The sequence below is a fragment of the Sinocyclocheilus rhinocerous genome, unplaced genomic scaffold (assembly GCF_001515625.1).
Source record: "Sinocyclocheilus rhinocerous isolate Xijiao unplaced genomic scaffold, SAMN03320098_v1.1 scaffold677, whole genome shotgun sequence".
In the NCBI taxonomy this organism is placed as follows: domain Eukaryota; kingdom Metazoa; phylum Chordata; class Actinopteri; order Cypriniformes; family Cyprinidae; genus Sinocyclocheilus; species Sinocyclocheilus rhinocerous.
This window is the reverse complement of record NW_015633185.1, coordinates 2,048,221-2,066,596: the sequence shown is the minus strand read 5'-3', so window position 1 is coordinate 2,066,596 and position 18,376 is coordinate 2,048,221. Positions and strand designations below refer to the sequence as shown.

General features: G+C 35.2%; 2 protein-coding genes across 12 annotated transcripts in view; both read left to right on the top strand.

Moving 5' to 3' along the window:
• The window catches only part of LOC107743565 (LIM domain-binding protein 3-like), a 46,997-nt gene extending 38,607 nt beyond the window's left edge, over window positions 1-8,390 (top strand). For 8 of the 10 annotated variants that reach the window (XM_016556846.1, XM_016556852.1, XM_016556847.1 and 5 more), the window contains 7 exons: window positions 2,909-2,965; window positions 4,005-4,144; window positions 5,599-5,968; window positions 6,700-6,880; window positions 6,985-7,105; window positions 7,216-7,331; window positions 7,428-8,390. In XM_016556846.1, the coding sequence (XP_016412332.1) occupies window positions 2,909-2,965; window positions 4,005-4,144; window positions 5,599-5,968; window positions 6,700-6,880; window positions 6,985-7,105; window positions 7,216-7,331; window positions 7,428-7,517 (1,075 nt within the window). In that variant the 3' untranslated portion in view covers window positions 7,518-8,390. The remainder of the gene's footprint in view (window positions 1-2,908; window positions 2,966-4,004; window positions 4,145-5,598; window positions 5,969-6,699; window positions 6,881-6,984; window positions 7,106-7,215; window positions 7,332-7,427) is intronic. The other 2 variants (XM_016556856.1, XM_016556855.1) reach the window with 1 other exon arrangement.
• A 2,199-nt stretch (window positions 8,391-10,589) lies between these two features.
• Window positions 10,590-18,376, top strand: part of LOC107743563 (bone morphogenetic protein receptor type-1A-like) — a 29,019-nt gene continuing 21,232 nt past the window's right edge. The window contains exons 1-2 of one of the 2 annotated variants that reach the window (XM_016556843.1): window positions 10,590-10,764; window positions 16,610-16,746. The gene's annotated coding sequence lies outside the window, so the exon portion shown is untranslated. The remainder of the gene's footprint in view (window positions 10,765-16,609; window positions 16,747-18,376) is intronic. The other variant, XM_016556842.1, reaches the window with a different exon arrangement.

The following is an 18,376-nucleotide window of genomic DNA, read 5'->3' as shown; positions in this document are numbered from 1 at the left end:
TGCATACGCAAAAGATTGTGGTCAGTAAGATTTGTATTGACTTTTATTCAGCAAGAATGCATTAAATTGACCAAAAGTGACAGTAAAAACTTTTATAATGTTACAAAATATATTAAATTTAAGATTTTATTGCAGTCATCAAAGTATGCTGGAAAAACACATTTGTTTCCACAAAATATTAAACCGCACAACTGTTTTCAACATTGATTATAATGAGAAATGTTTCTTGAGCAATAAATCAACCTATCATAATGATTGCTGACTCTGAACACTGGAGTAATGGCTGCTGAAAATTCAGCTTTACAAACTCAAGTGTAAATGACATTATAAAATCTATTACAATAGAAAACAGTTATTTTAAATTGTAATAATATTTCACACTATTAATGTTTTACTGTGTTTTTGATCAAATAAATGAAGTCTTGTTGAGCACAAGAGACTTCTTTCAAAAACATTTAAAAATCTAAGTTCTAAGTTTCTGCTGTTTTGTTTGTTTGTTTGTTTTTTTGTATGTTTGGGGTTTTCATTCCTAATTTTACTTTTTTGAAAAAGAACACGGTTTAAAATTTGATTACTTACAGGTCGTTTGTTTGGCTGTGTGTAGGACATTTGTTTGGCTGTGTGTAGTATTAGCGAGTTATTTCAATTTTAATTCACTTCTGTTAGTGGAGACACATGATAGATGTTATAGAAAATTAACTATTGATATTAGATTTTAACCTAACATTTGACATATTGTAGGACAAAGTCAAATTGTGTTAGAACAGAGAGTCTCCATTGATCCTGGAGACTCAAAGCAAAGCCAATCCTCCAATCCTATTAATGTTATAGTCAGTGACTTTAATCCTCTAATATGATCTTCTTTGTCTTAACCCAATTTCTTGTTGCAGCTGCTGCTTCATTTGCTACAGCTTATTACTACTAATACCCTTCCCCCAAAGGAAACTAGAAACTCACATTTGATTGAATCCATGTCGTCAGTGAAAGGATGGCTGTTTATTTTGGCCTTCTGCTTTTATGAGTGGCGTCTCTTTATCATCACATTGTTCAACAACAAGACTTGACCCAAATAAAAACCTCCCTATACTTCCATGAACTACTTTTTAAGCTTAAGATCGCCATAAGCACTTATATGTGCCATCTTCTTGTGTTACTTCAACAACAAAAGTAAGAACAGGTGTTAATGAAACCAGAGATAAAGTTCCTTAATACGTTTCCTCTGGGGATTGAGCATTAATTTTCCTTACATGTTTTTTGTTTTTCTTTTAATGAGGTACTACTACACCCGATGATGTAATGTAACCCTCAAGCATTTTATTTGCTCTTTTGATAAGTCTCTAACAGTCCCAGTCAAGTCTCAGATCTCGAAGTTAACCTTATTTTGTGAAATCTTTTTTAATTTCTTAAATGTAATATTAAATGTTAATAATATTAAATATGTATTATTTCTAGAGATTTCATTTGATATTTTTAACCAAGTCATAAGTCCGTTTTTGAGACCTAAGTGTGAGTTTTCATATCTGGGCATTGAAACCCAAATCCAATGGGCCTTTGACAACCAGTTTTCGTGTTTCTTAAAGGGATAGTTCATCCAAAAATGAAAATTACCCCATGATTTACTCACCCTCAAGCTATTCTAGATGTATATGACTCTCATCTTTCAGACGAATACAATCAGAGTTATATTAAAAAATGTCCTGGCTCTCCCGAGCTTTATAATGGCAGTGAATGGGGTTCGAAAAAAGTGCATCCATCCATCATAAAAAGTGCTCCACACTGCTCCGGGAGTTAATAAAGGTCTTCTGAAGTGAAGCGATGCGTTTATGTAAAAATATCCATATATAAAACTTATATATATATATAAACCGCTAACTGTTGTATGCGCGTTCACTAGAGAGTGGCGTTCCAGCATATGACGTAGGACATAGGCGTAGCATAAGCTCCGTTGAGAAGTGACGAACACAGAAGCACAGCGGAGAGAGCAAAACAAAACAACGGTCACGATTTTGAAGTACAAAATGAGAATTTGTAAAGAAAAATTTCTTTTTTTTAACTACGCCTACATCATCTGCTGGAATGCCACTCTCTAGTGAACGCGAATATGACAGTTAGTGGAAGTTAGATATTATGGTTTATAAAGTTTTAAATATGGATATTTTTCTTACACAAACACATTGCTTCAGAAGGCCTTTATTAATCCCCCAGAGCCATGTGGAGTACTTTTATGATAGATGGACACTTTTTGACCCCCATTCACTGCCATTATAAAGCTCAGAATAGCCAGGACATTTTTTTAATTGTATTCGTTTTGGGTGAACTATCCCTTTAAGTAAGTTTGTTTTTTTGACATGGCAGAAACTCTTTGCATGTATCCATTGCTTACACTGACACAGAAGTCTTTCACAGCAGTTTATCGTATGCAGACTGGAGTGAACTTCATATTTTCAAGATATCTAAACAAATAATCAAATAATGGTAACACTTTAGAATAGGGAACACACATTCACTGTTAATTAAGAGTTTTCCCTGGATAAACTCCTAATTTGCTGCTTATTAACAGTTAGTAAGTAATGTCCAATACAGTTTTTCACCGTATATAGTAGGGGAATTTACCGTTAACCATTTAACAGGTTTTTACTGTAGCATTTTTACAGTCTTTTACCGTCAAATTCACGGTCATTTTTTACAGTGTTGTTATATTCAGACAAAACAAGAACAGAATACATATCTGACAAGTATTTGAAGAGTTACTGCATATTCAGTTAATTTCCATATGTATTTTGATTTGGATATCCAAAGTATCTGATCCTGTTTGTCGTACAGATATGAGTGCACATGTCCACTCTCTGGTTCATTCTAGGCATGATACGTTTGACTGTCCACCATTTTTGTCTTTGTTACATTATAGCTTCGGCTTGCAGACCTCTATGGGTTACACTTCCCAGTACAAAACCTCCATCTCCAGGTACTGCTGTGGTCCATACATGGAAAAGATTTGTGTAATTTTACTCAAATTAATGGAGGCTCTCTCTTCTAACACTGTTGTTGTCTTTTTCTTGTGCACTGCGTTGTTAAAATAACACTAATTTTTGCATTAAAATTGTAATGAAGGGATTTAAGGTAAGACATCTTCAAATGTGTATGTGATTATGTGGTCAGACATCCTTGGGTAATATTAGCAGTAATATCAGTCTCTGAGAACTGAATGTGCATCCAAACTTATAGTCAATAACCCATTTAAGCCTGTGGACAGCTAAAGTTACCAAAGGAAATATCACTCTTTTTCTATTTGTAGATATTTAGAAGACTATAGATAAACAAGAGAAAAACAGCTGACATACTGTAAAAATAAACAACCTTAGGAAAAACTTATGACAACTTATTGGGTAATGTGTCATGTGGTGTTTAATTCTTGTTGCCCTTTCTGCATGTTTACACTTGCAACTTTATAGTGACAGATGTGCAGAACATTTTATTATTATAGATTTTGTACATGTTTCTGTATAGAGATATGTACCACATATTTAAAACTTAAAATACAGTTACAGTTTGCACACAGTACGTATGTTTGGTGCAAATACATAATTTCACAGAGAAAAGAAATATGGGCATCAATGGGTTAAGTCTTGTAAAACATGTAGTAGCTCTTTATAAAACATCAACAATATAATTATTATATATAATAATGTTGGGGGATCCAGTGGGGGCGGCAGTCATATTTCAGGGTGACGGTGCCACTCTTTATCACAACCCTGCTAAAAGTGCCAGTACGTGCGCTCATTGGCGCCCCTTCAGCTGGTGGCGCCCTAGGCGACCGCCTAGCTCGCCTATGCCTAGAAACGGCCCTGATTACAATTATAATTAATAAAAAAGAAAGCATCTGCCAAAAGTGTAATGTGAATGTTTTAGATTGATCAGGAAAAGTTTAAGTAGTTAGGAAAAGCAGAAAGGAGGTGTAGCTTCTTCATTAAATGTTACTGAGTTTCTGGTCTGTTCTTCTGTAGTTCTTACACCCAGCCTCCACCTATGCAGCAGCCGCCACCACCCATGCAGCACAGCTCCATCCAGATCCCTCTAGGTCCACCTCCATCTAAAGTGGTCAGCACTGCCACCATTGTGCCCGCAGCCTACCCATCTGCCCCAGGTAGCCATTGCACATACAGTGGGTATAGAAAAGAATCACTTCCTTTAAAATAATCACATTTTGTTGCTTTGCAGCCTGAAATGAAGACGGACACAGTTTTTGTTTTATCCAGCTGTATTTACTCAGTGCAACTTATATCATCCAAGTGAAAGATATAACACCAACATGTCAGAAAAAAACTCAAATAAAAAACAATCACTGAGTTGGAAGAAGGATCACCCCCTCGAGTCAGTATTTTGTTGAACCACATTTTGCTTTAATTACAGTCTGTTGTGATATGTCTCTACTAACTTTGCACAACTAGACTTTGCAATATTTGCCCACTCTTTGCAGAACTGCTCAAGTTAGAATAATTCAATTTTAGTTTCTTCTGACCATAACACATTTTTCCATGTGGCCTCAGAATCTTCAAGGTGTGTTTTGGCAAAGCTCAGCTGTGACTGCATGTGACCTTTCTTGAGGAGTGGTAATTTCTTGCAACCCTCCCATACAAGCTACATTTGTGGAGAATTTTTGATGTTGTTGTCACATGCACACAATGTCATAAATTCCTGCAACTGCTTCAGAGTTGCTGTAGGCCTCTTGGTCGCCTCTCTGACCAGTTTCCTCCTGGCTCTTTCATCCAGTTTGGAGCGACGTCCTGATCTAGAGAGGGTCTTGTGTTCTACCAAATACCAACTACTTCCTAATAATAGACACTGTGCTTCTAGGCATTGATAAAACCTTTGAATTTTTTTTTGTATCCATCTCAAGCTCCTGTCCACAACTTTATCCCGGAGATCTTTTGACAGTGCCTTGCCCCCCATAGTTGATCATTTGCTTCAGTTGCACTACCAAGGACTGAAATGCTCTAGGAAAGCTCTTTTCATGCTGAGCTAATAAAAATCACCACAGCTCATCAAAGTTGAAAGTCAAATGCCATTGAGAAAGTTATTAGTTACACCTGACTGAGTTTACAAGTCATTTTTAGGAGGGGGGGTGATCCTTTTTCCAACTCAGTGATTCTGTTTTTTTTTCTTTTTCTTTTTTTCTGACATGTTGGTGTAACCCTGGGTAAACTTGGGTTAATTAAGCCTTTACGTTATTTCTAGAGTGATTAATCCCTGTGTATTTTGATTGTAAACATTCACGTTTAAGTTCGTTACTGTGTTTATTTTTAAGAGTGGTCACCTATATTATGTTATATCTTTCACTTGGATGTTATAAGTTGCACTGAGTAAATGCAGCTGGATAAAACAAAAACTGTCTCTGTCATCATTTCAGGCTGCAAAGAAGCAAAATGTGATTATTTTTACACCAAATAATGTTCTTTTAGCAACATCATATGACCCCTTTAAAGGGGGGTGATTCTTTTCTATACCCACTGTATTTGATATAATTCAGTGTATGTGTGTGTCCATCTTTGTATGACTGTATGTATGCAATACTAACTCATGGGCATCTTTTATCACCAGCTCCTCCAATGGTTCACAAACCTGCTCCTCCTCCACCTGCTCCTGCCGCAGCTCCAGCGTCTTCTTCCAACAGGCCTCCTTGGGTTACTGATGAGAACTTTGCCGAGAAATTTGACCCTAGCAAACCCACCACCACCAAAAATATCAGAGTGAACCCTCTTCCCCAGGCGGCCCCACCACCACCAGCCTACATCCCCAACCACGTCCCTGCTCCCGCTCCTGCTGCACCCAGCCCTGCATTCAACCCCGCCCCTCCTCCATTCAACCCTGCCCCCTTCCCACCTGTGGCTCGTGGAGTTGCTCAAAGGGCAGAGCGGTTTGCAGCCAGCAACAGAACACCTCTGTGTGGAGCCTGCAATAGCATCATCAGGTGTGATAGCACTTGTGTGACATTCACCCATCTGTAATCACAAGACCTCTTGTGATATGTGTTTAAATTCGAATTCGGACACATTTATGTCCCAGAGGTTGATTTGTATTCAAACTAGCAGATTTCCGATTTTTCATATATATATATGTGTGTGTGTGTGTGTGTGTGTGTGTGTGTGTAAATATACATGTTGCCATTTCATTAATTAAAATAAAGCTTAAATATAAATATAAATAAAGCTAAACAGATGAAAAACCTAAATATAAATTAGTTTAAGATGAAGTAGTAAAATTATTTAAACTGAAACTCAAATAAAATAAAGCTAAATATATAATATTTAAAAATATATATTTAAAAAGCCAAAAATTATTAATTACTAAAATTTGAAATAAAATTAGAAAGTGAAAATTTAAAAATAAAAGCTAATTCAATAATAGTGTATAAATAATACTAAAATAAAAAAGCATTCTATGTATAGATTTTTTTTAATCACAGACCCAGACATTAAATATTAACATTATTAAATCATTAAAACTATGATCATTTAAACAAAGTTCACCTTAAATACACTTGGAGAGAATATTTTTGTGTCACTTCCAGTCACTTCCTTAGCAAGACAGAAATCTGTCCGATTTATTCCAAAAAAAAATTGCTGTTAAATGTTCTCAAAACATCATTTGTCTTTGATGAATGTCCAAGGACATTTTTAATGAGTGTTTTTGACTCCTCAGGGGACCATTCCTGGTGGCACTGGGTCGTTCCTGGCATCCAGAGGAGTTCAATTGCCATTATTGCCACACGTCCCTGGCTGATGTCAGCTTTGTGGAGGAGCAGAATAATGTTTACTGTGAAAACTGCTATGGCGAATTCTTTGCACCTACCTGTGCTCGCTGCAACACCAAGATCATGGGAGTATGTTGAAAACATATTAACATTGCGCACACACATGCACAGACATGACTGAAACCACACTTCACAGGTACTGACAGTTATTCCACTCCACATCTGCTCAACAGGAAGTGATGCATGCACTGCGGCAGACCTGGCACACCACTTGCTTTGTGTGTGCAGCTTGTGGAAAGCCCTTTGGAAACAGCCTCTTTCATATGGAGGATGGTGAGCCGTATTGTGAGAAAGGTATGGGAGCCACCAGCTATGTCTGACAAAATTTTTATATTTACAAGTTTGGTGTATGCAATTATACAGTCTAGACTACTATTATTTTCATTAAATGTTTCTGTCACCAGATTATATTGCACTCTTCAGCACAAAGTGCCATGGCTGTGACTTCCCAGTTGAGGCAGGAGACAAATTTATTGAAGCTCTTGGTCACACATGGCATGATACCTGCTTTGTTTGTGCGGTAGGTTCAAAATAATTTTGTTATAGCACTTGTCCATATGGTTTATAAATGATTCAGCACTGAGGATTTATGACGCATTTATGTCCCAACATACAGGTGTGCCATGTGAACCTGGAAGGACAACCTTTCTACTCCAAGAAAGACAAGCCCTTATGCAAGAAGCATGCACATGCCATCAATGTGTAGATGCTTCAACATTGCATCATAAGCTGTCAGTGAAGGAATTAAATGCAATTAATGTAACATTTGCATGTGTGGTTTTATGTCAGTACATCAGTGCCAATCCAAATGACACAAAAACTAATATAAAAGATATACAGTATATCGTTTATTAAACAGCATATTATTAAGCAAATGACTGAATGATACATAAACTAGGCTTTTTGATCTTTTTAATCCAAATCCAATGTGCACATATAATTTAAGGTAATTATTTGTCTTTATTATAACCCTAATACATTTACATACATGCACTTGTTTGTCTGATATACATTAATTTAAGAGATATAACATTTTCACATTTTTGGGGGTTTGGTGAATTTATGCAACATACAATTTTTGTGATATTAGTGACTAAAACCTTAATTATAAAGATATTAATATTCTACATGAATGTTGAAGATTGCCTGCAGATGTAGTTGCTCTTGACATAGTCTGTCATGTCTTGAATCATTCATAAACCAGAAACAGCCTGAAAATGTCTATGCATGTTATTATGCCTTAAACTCTAAAGTAAATTTAAATGTGTTTTTATTCCATTACTATTTGTTTTCCTGAACAATAATGAGGCCTATGGATCCCTGACTTGAATATCAGTCACAAAAGGTTGTTAAATAGATTGAGACTGGATGTTGAGATGTTGTTGTGCAGTCTTTTCAATACTGAATGAGTGTTTTATGTGTTACTAATCTTGTTTATTTGTGCTTTTAGTGTGTGTGAAAGCAAGTGAGCTAACTCATGCGTATGTGATGTCAACATTAGCATTATGTGTCATTCTGTTTTTATCAACTTATTTTAAGAATATAAGCAGGGCATCTGGAAAGGTAACAGAATTTATTTTAATTTATTAATTATTGCCCTCACAGTGTATGCAAGACATAATTAGCTGTAATAATGTCTAGCTCTCAAGGTTTAACAGAGGATTTTTTTTAATTGTTCATGTTTTGCCTTGTCACCTATGATAGTTGATTTTCGTTCTGTTATTTATTGTGTGCAAAACCTCAATATTTACATAATCTTTGCAAATGCTGTACTGTTCTGAATTTGCATGGATAATTTACTTGTTTTCTTTGCCAAGAAGGCATTGAGATTTTTATTGAATAAATAATTTATTTAACAAGACAGAGCCACACACACTCACAGGATGAAAGTTGTGTTGTTAATATGTTTCTTAAAATTAATAACAAATGGGGCACCTGCGATTTTTTTTTTCCTCTGTGGGTATATGCTACCCAACTCTGATGTGCATCTTTAAGATTACAGTAAAGTTTTTGTTTCATGCCACGCTATTAAAGAACATCAGGGTCAAATTCTGAGATTGCAATTGCAGACACTCATGTTTTCCTTTGTAATATTGATATTTTATGCATACAATTCACTTAATATAACTTTTATTTAGACAGTTTATGAACGTGTCCTTGATTTATCAGTATATATTTTCACTGCTATATTGAAGTTAATCTAACCTACCATATCAGTTGAAATGTGTTCTTAGGACTACTTTTGAATTTGGCTTGTTTTTTTTGTTTTTGTTTTTATATTACTAACACAATGGTTTGGCATATCATAATTGCCTCTCTTAAATTTAATAAATTGTTAGCTGCTTCTTTTACACAAGATTAGTAAGTTACTTAAAATTACATTAATAGCAGTGTTGGGTTCAGAAGTGGGAATGTTGTATCTTTTTAGCATTTTTCAAAAACAGATTTATTTGATGTAATTACACTATTGAATGCAAAGCAATCATTTTACACAATGTGATTGCAATTGCAGACACTCATGTTTTCCTTTGTAATATTGATATTTTATGCATACAATTCACTTAATATAACTTTTATTTAGACAGTTTATGAACGTGTCCTTGATTTATCAGTATATATTTTCACTGCTATATTGAAGTTAATCTAACCTACCATATCAGTTGAAATGTGTTCTTAGGGCTACTTTTGAATTTGGCTTGTTTTTTTTGTTTTTGTTTTTATATTACTAACACAATGGTTTGGCATATCATAATTGCCTCTCTTAAATTTAATAAATTGTTAGCTGCTTCTTTTACACAAGATTAGTAAGTTACTTAAAATTACATTAATAGCAGTGTTGGGTTCAGAAGTGGGAATGTTGTATCTTTAGCATTTTTCAAAAACAGATTTATTTGATGTAATTACACTATTGAATGCAAAGCAGTCATTTTACACAATGTATTATCTCAATTTGCCATCTGCTATATTGTGCAGTTCACCTGGGAATTACAGAGATAAAAGATTGATCCATAATTACATAAGTTTGCCGATCATTGGTGTTGCAATGGTACAATAAAGAATATACAGTATGTGTTATGTGACACTCATATTTATAAACATGACGTTCTGGAGTATTAACAAGTTAACAAGTGTCTTTACAGTCTTCTTCTGTTGAAAAATGCAGTGTTTCTCTTGGTGTTTATGTGTGAGAGTTCAAACTGAGATGCTGCTCTACAGAATACTGTAGATTTACTTTATGTAGTATCTACTTAAATATGAGCTATATGTTTTGTTTCAAAGATGGAATGAAAAAATAACTTGTTCTCTTTTTTGTATTTGAAATTATCTTGTGAAAACAGCCTTACTTTGTGCTTACTTTGACCATTGCCTTAATGCCCAAAATTCACCTGAATCTGCACTGAAGTGTTAAACATAAAAGTATTAAGTTGCTTTATTAACTGAAAATAGCTCATAACACAACATTTTATGGGCACTGTTCTCAATGTATAATTAAATATCATTAAACTGTACTGCAGTCTGGACAGCCCCATTACTACTAATTCACATTTGTAGTATTTACATCTCTATTTGTTTGATTAAAATGATAGCCTAATGTTTATCATTCATTTAATAAAACAGTAACATAACAAATGAACTAATATGATTTCTCTCTGATAATATGATTTTTATTAGCATCGAATTACCAGTCTATTTTGTTTTTTCGCTTCAGTCGCCAGGGGGCGCTGGGAGTCGCTCAATCAGCGCGCTCGCTGCCGTGACCGTGAGTTGTCTGCAGTAACTAGTGTGTGTAGTAAGTGCAGTACACTCCACTGTGATGGTCAGTGCCAGACCCTTAACAGACCTCAATGAGAGTCCTGCACGAGTAGAAACGAACCCTCTGAGTTATCCAAGTGTCTAGAGCTCAATAAATTGACGGAGTACACGAAAATAAGATTTACTGAAGAACCTTTTCGGTAAGTGAAATGGAAAGTGTTAGCTTGGCTATGCTAAACGCTGCCTCGCGAAAGTTTGTTGCGCTAAATTTTCCATTTCCACGTAATGTTTTAACCGCGTTACAAAGGCAAAACCGACTGCCGTGGTGTTTTTTATTTATTTATTTTTACTACGCTGTACACAAATGTGCAAGTCTTAAAGAGAAAAAACGCTGAGCGTTTACGCGTTTGTTAAATGATTTTGTCGGGAGATTTCCTCAAGAGTGAAGCGAGTTGAACGATAGCTAGTGGGCTAACGTTATCCCCGTTAGCAAGTCAAAATACGTTTAAATTTACTCCCATAACTACCAACACGGACTGTCTTGTTTAAAAGTAATACATTGTCTTTGTAAATCTACGTTATATTATATGTTTACCATTGCATTATTACTGTTTGAAGAAAACTGTCAGGATTTGTAATAGGATTTGTCCGAGTAAAAAGTTATTAACGCGACAGTCGCGTAATGCTAGCAACAAATCCCTAATAATCTGACAGCTGTGTGTTGCTTCTAAATGTTTATTTGTCTCTCTTATGGAAACTATTTTACATTTCATGTTAGTTTCTTTTCACTTCACAATAGCGTGTTTATTTATGCTTTGGATTATATATTCTTTTCATGGGCTGTTTTTAACTTCAGGCTGTTTTGCTCACGTATCCGCCTCTCAATACAAAAAGCTGCTTTTGGCTTATATTATTGTATGCGTAGGTTTGTGGAAATGTTACATTTAAATTATACTGGTTTTACTGTACATTTTGTACTTCTTCCCAGATTTTAGTCTCTTGGCCATGCTAGCCCGCTCAATACAAAAGCTGCTTTTAATTTATGGATTCTGGGGGGAAGGGGGTCTGCTCAGCTCTTTTACCTTCTCAAGGAGGTCAAAAAACAGATGGTAACGCTGCCTGTGAAGAAGTCTGCTTCGAGAAGCCTGGAGGAGAGAGGCTTAGTCTGAGGAAAGTGGATTTATTTGAGAAAATTCAAGCTAAAGGCTCCTAGTATATATGCCAGAAATCTGTGCATTCCACAGCTTGATGCAGGATCTCCTATGAAAAAAACTGTGCTGATGAGGACAAAATCAGGGTTTGTTAAAGGGTAATTCTTTCGAAAATAAAAATTGTGATCATTTACTCAGCCTCATGTGCTCTAAGTTTCTGGAGATGTGAGGCAGAAGTCACCATTCACTTTAACAGTACTTTTACCCCGTACAGTAAAAATGAATGGTGACATCATCTTTTATTTTTCACAGAAGAACATAAGTCATGCAAGTTTGGAATGACATGAGGATTGGTAAATGATGAAAGAATGTACATTTCTGGATGATCTATTATGTTAAAAAGTGCAAAACATTGACTCATTATATGTCCTGTTATTTGTGTTATGTAGCATGTGACACTGTATTTACAGTAACTGCTAGAGCAATTACTTGTTCAGTCTTACTTTGAATGTTAAGTAATGATCAGTTGTTATGCAGATGTGATGGTCGAGTGCTTTGTGCCCAAAGTGAGTACATGGTTTAGTGTAGGGGGTTTCAATCTTTTAGATGCCACAAACCCCCAAATATGATCATCCTAAAAGGTATCTATATAGTTTCTTGTATAAATACCCAATTTATACAGTGAAAAAAATTGTATTGTAAATGTCTCTCGCTCTATGTATGGGAAAATAATTTGTTTCTATTAAGTTCATTATTATTATAATTATAATAATATTATTATTATAATAATCAAATATTTATTGTTTTATTTTTATGTATTACTATTGTATTTATATGTATTCATTTATTTTAATCTTATTTTTATTGTTTTATTATTATTATTAATTTTACACTGTTTGTCTCTAAACATACCTATGGACCGTCTTAGCAATCCTTTGCATCCTCCTCAATTTAAAAAAGACTCATTAAAGTAATGTTTTACTTTTTATTGACATTCTATTTGGCACAAATCTGCCTTCAGGTAATGTGCGAATTCAATCACTTAATTGCTTAAAAGGCTGTAATATCATACAACAATAAACACAGTTGTTTTTCCCCTCCTATCTGTTTTTTAAAATATCAGCCAGGCCCCGATTGAGTTGCCCTGGAGCCCGCTGCTGCGCCATCTAAAGTCAGCCCCCCGCCCTCCCTGACTCGCTCTGGAGACAGGATGGCTAAGCAAGAGGGAAAAACACACACAGCCACCTCAGACCTGGCCCCAAATGTATCACCCATCCCATCGTAAAGGTGCTGATGTATCACCCCCACCATTTAGTCATATCATTCTGATCTAGAAGGTGGAAAACTAAACCTAGACCAACACAGAAATTTGATACACGCTACTGAGCTTTTATTGAACAGACTTTTCTTTAACACTTACTTCTCAAGCGTCCTCTGTGCTTGTGCTTCCAATGGATGGTAGGAAAGTGAGTGAGAGCCATTGATTTCTTTAACTCTTTCTACGCCACTGTTGGTTAGTGTGATGGCAGATCAGATAAAGATAGATTGATTAAAGCTATGCAGTGGGAGGCTGGTGTAGTTCTGGAGAGTGGTCTCTGTTTATTCAGTATGCCCCAGCTGTCCTTTAAGGGTATTGATCTGCTTTAAATACATTTGGCTATCGGAGTAAATTATTTAGAGTGGCACCGGATAGGGTGAATTCAATGATGGGTTGGGTTAGTGCAAAGACAACCAAAAAGATTTCTGTCTGGTCTTGTAATGAGTCACAATGCTTGTTTACCATATTATTTAGGGGATTTCATTTGGTTGTAGAGACCCAGATAATTGAATTACATGTGCCTTTTTTTTTAATGCCAAGTAATGAACATCTTGTGAGAGTTGTAATGTGCCTTTGACACACCAGGCCTTGTTTATACCAGCACGTTTCTCTTTGTAAACCAACTAGTCTAATTCCACTTGGTGGCAGACTTTAGATATAAGATTTGTTTTGATATTGTACTTTAAAAAGCCAGAATGCAGATTTTAAAGGAATAGTGTACTCAAATGAAAATTTGGTGAAAATGTACCCACCCTCAGGCCATCCAAGATGTAGATGAGTTTGTTTCTTCATCAGGACAGATTAGGAGAAATTTAGCATTACATCTTTTTCTCACCAATGGATCCTCTGCAGTGAATGGGTGCCGTCAGAAGGAGAGTTCAGCTGATTTTTAACAGCTGATAAAAACATCACAATAATCCACAAATAATTCGCACAGCTCAACTTAATGTTTTCTGAATTATAAAACTGTGTTTGTAAGAAACAAATCCATCAAGGCATTTTAAATCATAGCTGTTCAAACAGCTGATAAAAACATCACAATAATCCACAAATAATTCGCACAGCTCAACTTAATGTTTTCTGAAGTATAAAACTGTGTTTGTAAGAAACAAATCCATCAAGGCATTTTAAATCATAGCTTCTGGCCAAAATATGAGCCCATAATAATCCATAACAATGCTTCCTCCAGTGAATGCAATGCTAAAAATCTGTTCCGATGATCTTTGATGGCCTGAGGGTAAGTAAGTTTTCAACAAATTTTCATTTTGGGGTGAACTATTCCTTTAACCCAACCAAAGTAACCAAACAGCATTGACCATGAATGCCTTTGTAGTAGGGTTGTGCATTTTGGTGATTTTTGGCTACTTGAGAATTTGTCTGATAATTTAGTCAAGTTCTTTGTACAGCGTCAGATGAACACCTTTCTGTTTTTTCAGCATGTCCACATCCTGCCCGGTATTCTCCAAACAATGTGCAATTTGGCTATAAAAACAAATATAAATGTAGACTGTGCAAAAGAAATAAAAAATAGGTTGTTCACATAAAGCTTCAATAGTCATTAAATGAATTGCTAGTAAAGAAAAAGCCACAAACTATGTGTCAGGTTCAGAGGTCTTATGAATGGAATGTTTATAAGTTCTTTTCCCTGTGTATGTAAGAGATTACATATGATAATTCTGTTAAGTTGCTGTTCTTCTAATATTATCATTACTTTAAAAAAGGATTTTAATCGCATGTGGTCAATTTAATAATGTTCAACAACTAATATTATTATTATTATTGGTTGCTGGTAGGGCTGGACGATATGGCCACAATTGATATCACGATATATTTCTTAATTTCGGTCGATACGATATAATTCCGATATCGATATGAACACTATTTATCTGAAATAGAAATCTTTTGTAACATTATAAATGCCTTTATCATCACTTTTGATCAATTTTAAGCATCCTTGCTAAATAAAAGTATTAATTTCTATCATTTCTTTCCCAAAAAAATAATAAAAATTATACTGAATGGAATAGTGTATAATGTTACAAAAGCTTTTTATTTCAGATAAATGCTGATCTTTGGATCTTTCTATTCATCAAAGAATCCTGAAAAAAAAATGTACTCAACTGTTTTAAATATTGATAATCAGCAAATCAGCATATTAGAATGATTTCTGAAGGATCATGTGACACTGAAGACTGGAGTAATGATGCTGAAAATTTACCTATGTATGATCACAGGAATAAATTACATTTTAAAATCTATTCAAATAGAAAGCAATTTTAAATAGTAAAAATATTTCAACATTTTACTGTTTTTGCTGTACTTTGGATCAAATAAATGCAGCCTTGGTGAGCAGAAGAGAATTCTTAAAAAAAAAAAAACCCCTTTAAAAATCTTACTGTTCAAAAACTTTTGACTGGTAGTGTAGGCTGATTATTCTTATAGATTGAAACAAATGTGCTTCAGCCAGAAAATAGGGTATGAAAAGTGCTCCGAGTCGCTGAAGCAGAAAACAAAAAAATTGAACAACAAAAACTGGAAATGTTGCTGGAGACGGGCTTATTTAAAATGAAAACTCATTCTCTGCCAGCAGGAGGCGCTTTTAGAGTGATAAAACTAGCAGTTTCCCCGGTAATGGCTGTAAATCAAAGCAGCTCCGCTCATGAATGCTACTTATCAGATCAAATGAAAATGCCATCGAAACTTTTCTGAAGACAGTCAATTCCCTTCAGAGATACATTCATATAAAACACCCGCGCCGTGTTATGATTTTGAAACGTGCAGTGCTCATGTTTATTCAACGAAGTCAAACGGCACAAATAAATCAATGTATGGGAAACTGGTAATGTATATCGAAATATCGGAAATGTGTTTAAAAATCATATCACCGTTATTGAAAAAAATTATATCGCGATACATATTGATATTGAATTATTGTCCAGCCCTAGTTGCTGGTTATGCTCTGTCTGTTTTGCATATTTAATACTTGCTTGACTTTGAATTTATTACATTTGTGAATAAGAATATATCTAAAAAAAAATTCAAATTACGCACTGGGGGTAAAACACCTTTCAGTTGTACTCCCTTTAGCTGCTTTCCTCCATCCCATTCATCTTTTCAATTAAGCTATGTTGTAGATTACACTGTGACATTACCAGGTACGACATGACACACTTAAAGTGAAAAGTTATTTAAAGTTCATTTCACAGATTTCTGAACTATGAGATGTTATCATGGATAAACCGACGCAATATGGCGGAAATAGAAACCAAGCAACCATGTTTTAACCCCTTTTCAAATGTCTTTTCACTTGTTCATTCCTCTGGAGTATTTTTGCTTCAAAACAAGTACTGTAGCAGTGCTTCTCTGTGTTACTATAGCCTAGGCTTACTGGTTAATACAATAGTGCAGTTGATTTGGTTCCACATGTTAACTGGGTTCTCATGTTACCTTGCTTTAAAGATGCAGTCAAATATTTATTATTTATAAACTCTTTTACCTTACCCTTGTATTTGTATTGTAAAAAATACAGCTTTAACATACTTTACAGCATAAAATATAATCTCCTATGTTTTTCAGGATTTTGTGGTACTATGCCAGTATCCAAATGCCATTTGGACATTCAGCAACCTGGATCCGAATGACACCAGTAGCCAGCCTCCATGCTTACCAAACACTATGCCTACATGCTTCACAGAAATGGATCTTTCTGTACGGTAAGGAAACTTCTGCTATAAAATGCCACTTCTTCTGACATCCCCTCTGCAGTACAAGCAACCAAGAAGTGTGTTTTCATGTGGTGATTACATGACCAAAGTAGATAAAAATGCTCCCTACACCAGAGATGGCCGGACTGCAACAAATGGTTTCCACATGTTGGGATCTGGGTATTCATTTTAGAAAAAAAATAATAATAATTTACAGATCAAAGTTCATCCTTGTGAGGCTTGTTTCCCAAGGCAACAGCCCTACCCATTTTCTCTCACACCTGAGGTGCAGACTTATGCTCAGCAGATGCTAAGCTGTGAAATATTCAGGAAGGAATTTTCACAGAGGAAAAAATTATTTTCCCTTAGAAAAAGAAGTAATGTGATTAATGATATTACAAAGCTGAAAATTATATTTTTGTCTGAAAATACAAAATGTGTCAACGAAAGCATACCAGGCGTTATTGATACTATGTGTCCCTTGAAGTAAAGGGTATCTCAGTGCAGGGTCATCATATGTCTGGAGATGGTTCAAAATTGAAGACAGGATAGGGAGTACGGTAGGTCTCTGCCGTCTGCGCCGTCTTTCATCAAACCCCAGCACAACCACACGCTCAGACCCTTTGGTGGAATGTGTGAGGCAGGTAATGGAAAATAAACTTGCAATAAACCTCTGCAAACTTTTGGACTTTTCCATCTCCATATTTTTTCCTATATAAATTCCAAGAAATAATAAATGATTTGTCTAAGGTTAAAAGTAGAGAAATATAATAATACAGTGCAGAATGTCTGTTGGGAGAACTCATCAATTATTAACGTCACCATGAAATCAACATATTTATAAATAAATATAGATATTTATAAATTATTAATTCATGTATTTTTGAATTCATTTGGCCTTGTAATCTTTAAAAAAAAAAGCATTAAGCATTTCTTCCTTCTCACAACAATATCTGCAGGGCTCGCAAAATCGCTAGCCCCATAGTTTGCTTTGGATTAATTTAGCCTATGTAACCCTAATTGTCTTTTGTATTCTACCTTTGTACTTGTAATTGTTATTATTTTACTGCATAATAATAATAATAATACAAAATACCTCTCATTTTATGTCATGGAACACACATGTGGTTACAAAAATGCAAACAGTAAATTAGTTATTAAGATTCACAGAAGCGAGAGCTAAATAAACTGTTCACTAATATTGCTAATACTCTGTTTACATTAACATTTTGCACTTTTAGCCATAGGACATCAGGGCTCGCAAAATCGCTAGCCCGAAGTCCCGGGGCTATTGTGTTTTCCAGTCGGGCTACCAAAATGTATCACCACTCTGCCCGACGGGCTACCTTAAATGCAGATTTCCCGCGGGTCCTTAAAAACTCCTACAGTGAGTTGTATCAAACTTAAAGGGTTAGTTCACCCAAAAATGAAAATTAGCCCATAAATTACTCACCCTCAAGTCATCCTAGGTTTATATGACTTTCTTCTTTCAGACGAATCCAGTCAGAGTTATATTAAAAATTGTCTTTGATCTTTCAAGCAGTTTCATGGCACTCAGCGGTTTTGCATGCATCAGTCCAAAAAAAGTTTAATAAAAAGCGCCCATTCATTAAAAAAAAAGTGTCTCACATGGCTCCGG